The 6,705-nt window shown below is 35.0% G+C and overlaps 1 protein-coding gene across 2 annotated transcripts; it reads left to right on the top strand.

The window, feature by feature from the left end:
* Positions 1–6,705, top strand: LOC113055677 (protein lifeguard 2-like). Of its 2 annotated transcripts, none has more exons than XM_026222076.1 (13): positions 1–162; positions 610–868; positions 1,396–1,459; positions 1,527–1,603; positions 1,692–1,756; positions 2,195–2,248; positions 2,344–2,394; positions 2,526–2,565; positions 3,346–3,383; positions 3,488–3,575; positions 3,730–3,825; positions 5,129–5,182; positions 5,307–6,705. In XM_026222076.1, exons 2-13 carry the CDS (start codon positions 854–856, stop codon positions 5,451–5,453), a joined length of 789 nt encoding a protein of 262 aa, XP_026077861.1. In that variant the 5' UTR covers positions 1–162; positions 610–853; the 3' UTR covers positions 5,454–6,705. The 2 variants fall into 2 exon arrangements, with proteins under 2 accessions (XP_026077861.1, XP_026077860.1); XM_026222075.1 differs by having other exon boundaries at positions 1–174.

Genomic DNA, 6,705 nt, shown 5'->3' with positions numbered 1-6,705 from the left:
ATGTATATATACATGTCTTGTTTTTTTTCTGCCCCTGTGTCTCTTGTTATTATTTGGATCGTTTTGCTGGTTTATGACTTATGCCTGTGTTTGGATCCCGATGGTGGATTACCCTCTGAATAAACACAGTGTTTGGATCCTCAGCCTTCGTGTCTCACTGTGGTTCATGACAGGGTATTTGTTTTTTCAAGCCTGCTTCAGAACTGTGAACATATCATAACTGATTTTCATGAAAATATGTATTGAATACATTTTATTTGACCCATATCATGTATTAAATATAAATATAAATAAATACATTTTTAAAAAATAGCACACATTTCAAAAAAGAAAAAAAGAAAAGAAATACCCATAGAACACTCAGTTTGTAACAGCAATGCTAGGACTCCATTAGTATTTGTGTGATTGTTGTTTATTACCAACTGCACACTTTTTCTTCTCAAATGATGTCATCTTCATATGTATTTATGTAGCATCATCTTTATCCTTTAGGCCGGGGTCTATCCATCATAATGTGCTTCTTTATTCTACATAACTCTAAATAGAGCAAATCTATTTTCTAATCGAAAGGTTGCATAGATTAAGCGAAAGCCCAACTTTGTGTTGAAGGTGGTATTTTCCCGCTCAATCCCATCATGCCACTGGACCGTTGCTGGACTGAACTGCTAAAGCCCTGTGTGGAGGAGGGACTGATGGGAATGAAAGAGGGATTAGCCTGAATAGACACTGTAAGACAAGAGTAAATCTGTACTGCAGACTGACCCACATCCAGCACCACATCGTATTGTCTGCCAGCAGTGGGAAAAGAAAGAAAGAAAGAAAGAAAGAAAGAAAGAAAGAAAGAAAGAAAGAAATGACACAGAAAAAGGTAAGATATCATTTTACTGATTACTCGAATAGAACAGAAATAAAGAGACTTTCTTCAAACATTGAGTGGCATTAAAACTGAGCAAAAGATTTCATGTTCTTAAAACATCATTTGAGAAGCAGCGTAGTAAAACCACTGAAGACAGAGGCATATTTCTATAAGGAGATTATTCTGACTATTTATAGCTTACCAGTTTCATTCATTCTCTAAATAAAACAATTAAAAATAAAATGTATCTGACGATCTTAAATCTTGCAGTCACGCATTAAATCTAAATGATTGGTTCAGTATCCGGTGGTTTATTTTGCACAGGTCTGTTCATGTCTGAACTGGATTTGGATCATATCTATGAGTTTATAAACAACACTGCAGATATAAAAACATTATATCCAAGATTTCTTTCAAATATTTGTTAACCAAAGAGGAGAGTTTGCTAATTTAAATGAAATGATTATTTCATTGATCGCACATTGTTGGCCTCTATATCACATGCGTTTAATATTTTCTCCATATGTTTGTATTCACAGGTCGCAGCGACAGTCCAAACTGTTGAAGGAAACATGCCTCCAAGCTATGAAGAGGCAAACGCAGGTATTCAGCCTTTTGTCAGATATACAACATTTTCTTGTATTTATTTGATGTGATCTTCTCTTTGCAGGATGTCCTGGTTACTACTATGGTGAAGGAACCTTTTCCTGGGATGACATGTATATAAGACAAGTTTTTATACGAAAGGTAGCAATTAAAATAGTTTAAACTTAATTAAATGAAGTAGATAGGACTATCAAATCAAAATGCAGCTCTTACGCTTATATTCTTGCAGGTTTATTCGATTCTGATGCTGCAGCTGTTTTCAACAGTAGCAGTTATTGCTCTCTTCACGTTCTGGTGAGGAACTGATTCTTGATCTAAAACTCTTATGTGACAGTCAGTGTCTCATTACTGAATTACACTATCAGTCAAACGTTTGAGGACAGGAAGTTTTTATCACTGATAATAATCAGAAGTGTTTATTGAGCAGCAAATCGGCGTATTAGAATGACTCTGAAGACTGCAGTAATGACAATTTGTAAGATATCTTAGATTTGCATTAAGCAATAATGACATTTTACATTATATTCAAACATAAAGCAGTTCTTTTAATTTGTAATAATATTTAACAGTATTACTCTTTTTCACTGTATTTATTTTTGATCAGATAAACGAGTGAGCAGAAGAGACCACTTTCAAAAGCATTTACAAAATGGTTTATGTTATGAATCAGTTATGTGTATATTATATTTTATACGGACTGTTTAACTCTTGAGCCGTTTCTGTCTGCTTCAGTGCTCCAGTGAGGATGTACATTCAGACACATCCTGTTTTATACTCCGTGTCCAAGTACGTGAAACTACAGGTTGATCAGTAATAAAATGTTTACTGCTTTATAAAGTTCATCGCTGGATCTGTAACTCAGGCTGTGTCTGTGTTTGCAGTCTTCTGTTTCTCCTCACATATATCTCACTGGCTTGCTGCGGTGATTTGAGGTAAGTCAGTACACTGTTAATCCAGTAAACTGCAGTTGTGCTAATGTACTGGTTATACACTCTTCTGGAAAATAATTAGGAAAACATTAGAATATAATATTGGGATCTATTTTTTCTTTTCTGTATTGCAGGAGGCAGTTTCCATGGAATCTTATTCTTCTTATAATCTTTGTGAGTATCAGTTTAAAGATACATTAGAGGAATTGTTCACCTAAAAATGAAAATTTGCTTTAAATTTACTCACCTTCTGGTCTTCATCAGATTTGTAGAAATGTAGCATTGCATCATTTGAGTCCGAGCAGCTGCTAAAAACATCACAGTAATCCAGAAGTAATCCAGATCAGTTAACATCTGGAGAAGTAAAAAACTAATCTAGCATTAAAACGTGTTTAACTTCAAATCATTGGTCTTGGCCAAAATAAGAGTTCATAATCCATTCGAATTCTTTCTCCAGTGAAAACCTCCATCGCCTGTTGTCCTCTCACATCAACATCCACACACATATTTGTTTAAACACTCATCTTTTCACTTCACAACCCATTATCTGTTATTATCAGCTGTTTGGACTCTAATTCTGACGGCACCCATTCACTGCAGAGCATCCATTGATGAGACATGATGCAGTGCTACATTTTCCCAAATCTGTTCTGATGAACAACAAAAAGAAAGAAAGATTCAAGCATATTTTCCCCCCAAGCATATCATTAAATTTTTTAAAGACATTTATTTGTTTTAATATTAAAAAGTCATCCACTTTGAATTCCAAAACAGTCCATCACCACAAGATAAATGCATGTCAGCCTTTGGTCTTAATTCATTTATAGTATTTTAGATTTTTGGAGTCAGTCTTTAATTTCATACATGCATTGAAATTTACATTTGATTAATATCATGAAAATTATATGAATACATTTACAAATGTTCTCCCCCCCCACCCCTTGTCAAACACAGACTCTGAGCATGGCTTGCATGTTGGGCTTTATCTCTAGGTAATGACACATCTGTTGTGTGTGCATGCTTTCTCAAACATGATCTCTTAAATCCCAGAAGATGTGTTTCATTTCGGTAATGTACCTTTTCCTGCTTCTGCCAGTTTCTACAACACCAAGTCTGTCGTGCTGTGCATTGGCATCACTGCCACAGTGTGTCTGTGTGTCACCATCTTCAGCTTTCAGAGCAAGGTGAGCAAATACCAGAAAAGATATTCCAATTAGAAATATTAATAAGCTTTTTAATGAACATCAGTGTGATTTATCATAGTGCTGTTGCCAATGATATATACACATCGTAAAATACAATAATATTCCAATTCTAAAGTGTTATTTGTCTCTCTAGATTGACATCACCTCTTTCCAAGGTCTTCTCTTCATTCTGTGTATGGTCATGTTTTTCTGTGCTATTGTCATGGGATTTGTGGTTCCCTTTGGCTATGTAAGTATCCAAAAATATAAGTAAATAAAAGAAAAAAGAGAAAACCAGACTTGAAAATTTGAATGAGTTTTAAAAGCTTAAAGATTGAAGCAGTTTTTAAAGAAGTTATAAAAGCTCAACATTGAAAGATTTTAAGGTCCTACGGTTAACTACAAACCATTAACTACACCCTTTGCCTCAATAAACTCCTAACTGCGGCTTATTATACTGCAGGACTGTTGAATACTTGAATCTGATTGGTTGACAAATGTGTGCAAAAGAAATGGTGTGTAATTATTTTCAGGAAAACAGATGGCAAACGCAGTTCTTGACAGCATTAGGAGTCCATATCACTTCACCAAATGATTTCAGTTATTTCAAAGTTCCTTACAGCCTAAAACAGCAAAAGATCACAAACAAAAACCACAACAAAACTGACCAAGCAAATAGATAGAGTTAACAACAGGATAAAAATGACAAATTATTTCCAAGTTGTTGCCAAGACACATTTTATTAGTTATTTATTATTACAGAAAACACATACTCTCTTTCTCCCGCTTTCTTTCCCTTACAAACCCACACACACACAGTATAGACACACACACACACACACACACACACACACACACACACACACACAGTATACACACACACACACACACATAAATGGAAAGAGCTCTCTCTGGTTCTATCAGTAAAATATTTCAATAACCTCAAAGCTACATGTCATTCCTTATGAGCAGAATACTACGCACTGTTCATGGACTTACATCTTCACTATTAGTAAAGACGCTGCTGCTGAACACTGTTGAGAGACACACAAACTCACACACGACTAATCTCTGTCTCTCTCTAAAAACGTCATTATTAGTATACTATTGTTGCTAAGGTCTAGGGCCGGATTTACCTCTTGTGAAGAAAATAAATAAATTAAAAAAATAATAATAATTGTGCCTTCCTTATTAATACACAATGGCCTGGTCCTCAAGACGTTGTAGAGAGAGAGAGAGAGAGAGAGAGATTAAGCATGTGTGAATTATTGGAGTTATTTGTGCATCTCTCAACAGTGTTCGGCAGCAATATCTACTCTACTAATAGATGAAGAGACGAATCACTAAGTTTAACTGCTTCAAAAACTGTAACGTTACCATCTTGCTACTGAGAAATGTCATGTAGTTTTTCTGTTTATGTCTCTGCGTTTGTGTGCGAGTACGTGACTGAACTGTATGTGTGTGCCTTAAAAAAAAAAATAAAAAAAATAAAAAAACCTTCAAAAGTCCAAATATAGACTGTAGTCTCTTTCAAACGGCTTTGTCTTTGAAAGGTTCCCTGGTTACATGCGGTCTATGCCAGCATAGGAGCTGTGGTCTTCACTATGGTGAGAAGGAGATTAGTTAAGAATGGATTATGGTTTTAAATGATGATTATTTATCATGTGATTAAGATGATATAAGGTCGACTGACCTGTGTCTCTTTCTCTTCTTTCACTTCTTCTCTCCCAGTTTCTCGCTTTTGATACACAGCTGTTGATGGGGACCAAGCAATACGCAATGAGTCCTGAAGAATATATCTTTGCAACACTCAGTCTCTACCTGGATATTGTGTACTTGTTCACATTCCTGCTTCAGTTGTTTGGTAATGGGAGATAATGTGCCATGGATTTGTTGTAATATTGTCTGTCATGTACAATATTGATGGCTACTGTTCTGCAACCTCAATGTTTTTAGAACAGCACATTGCCTTTTATTTAGAGTTAGTTTGAAAGAAAATCAACTCTGTAAGAATGTTTTCTCTAGTACTGAAATATGCACTTCATGAGTTATTCAAAGGTCAAAGTCAAAAACTTTTCATGTGACTAAATCAATCTGACTAAATGCTGCACCAAAACGTACAAGGATGTTATGCAGTCATTAACTGTTAAAATTAAGGGTAAAAAAACATATATACATAATTATGTATATACAATATTCTAAAACTCTGTCATGTAAACATTTGATTATCACAAATTGTTATTGTGAGATCATTCATTTTGCAATGCATTGTAGTTGTCACTTTGACATCCTAACCTTTTAGATAATAGCTTTTGAAGAGTTACTTAAAAAAAAAAAAAAAAAGTAAAATGACGGGTTCTCGTTACCTTGCTAATATGGGAAAGCCAAAAAGAATGGACAAAAGAAGAAGAATGAAATATGAATGTCAGTACACCAGTTTAATCACAACGTGTAGTGCTGTAGTGTGATGTTATTATAAAATATTAAAAATAAATAAATGCACAGTGCCAGGGGTCTTGTGTATGTGTTGTGTATGTTTGGATTTCAGAAATCTGAATGCTCATGATACAGTATATGGTCAATATCACATAAGCAGCAGAGCAGTATGTCTCTATATCAGCAGGTCAATGATTGAGCTGTACTGTAGGCACCATGCTCCAGGGATTTCACAACTTGCTTTTCTTATCTCTCCTTTACTGAAATTTAGAGGGTGACCGATTGATCAGTTTTGCAGGTAACTGGTTCCAGAATCAAGTCATTGAAGGTGATTCTGAAATTAGTGAGAATGCACCAGACTTAATGCTTTTTATTTTAGTCATGGTTATCACTGTCAGTCATTGCAATTTTGAGAGTTAAATTCTGCATTTATATGCGGATGTCTCTTAGCAGCTTAAAAAACAAAACTGTTATTCAAATTCTGGATTATATCTAGAAAATGTAAAGAAGATGTTATATTTGATCAAGTATGTGGAGGAATGCATGTGTTTGTATGTTTCACAGCCTGTCATTCTTCATCAAGGAAAATGACACTTCGCTTCATGCTGCCAATCACCTTTCACTGTACCTGTCTTAGTACCTGTATTTTCTCTGTATCAGCCGCTTTTTGCTTGTTTTGTTGACTCTAGCCATT

This window comes from Carassius auratus, chromosome 36 (assembly GCF_003368295.1).
Source record: "Carassius auratus strain Wakin chromosome 36, ASM336829v1, whole genome shotgun sequence".
In the NCBI taxonomy this organism is placed as follows: domain Eukaryota; kingdom Metazoa; phylum Chordata; class Actinopteri; order Cypriniformes; family Cyprinidae; genus Carassius; species Carassius auratus.
Note: the sequence above shows the minus strand (reverse complement) of the source record. Positions and strands in the feature narration are given on the sequence as shown.

What these genes read in the sequence shown, in the direction of transcription:
- LOC113055677 (XM_026222076.1), top strand. An exon ending in GCTTGCTGCGGTGATTTGAG is followed by an intron (nt 2,395 to 2,525) that starts GTAAGTCAGTAC and finishes TCTGTATTGCAG; the next exon opens with GAGGCAGTTTCCATGGAATC. An exon ending in GAGCTGTGGTCTTCACTATG is followed by an intron (nt 5,183 to 5,306) that starts GTGAGAAGGAGA and finishes CTTCTCTCCCAG; the next exon opens with TTTCTCGCTTTTGATACACA.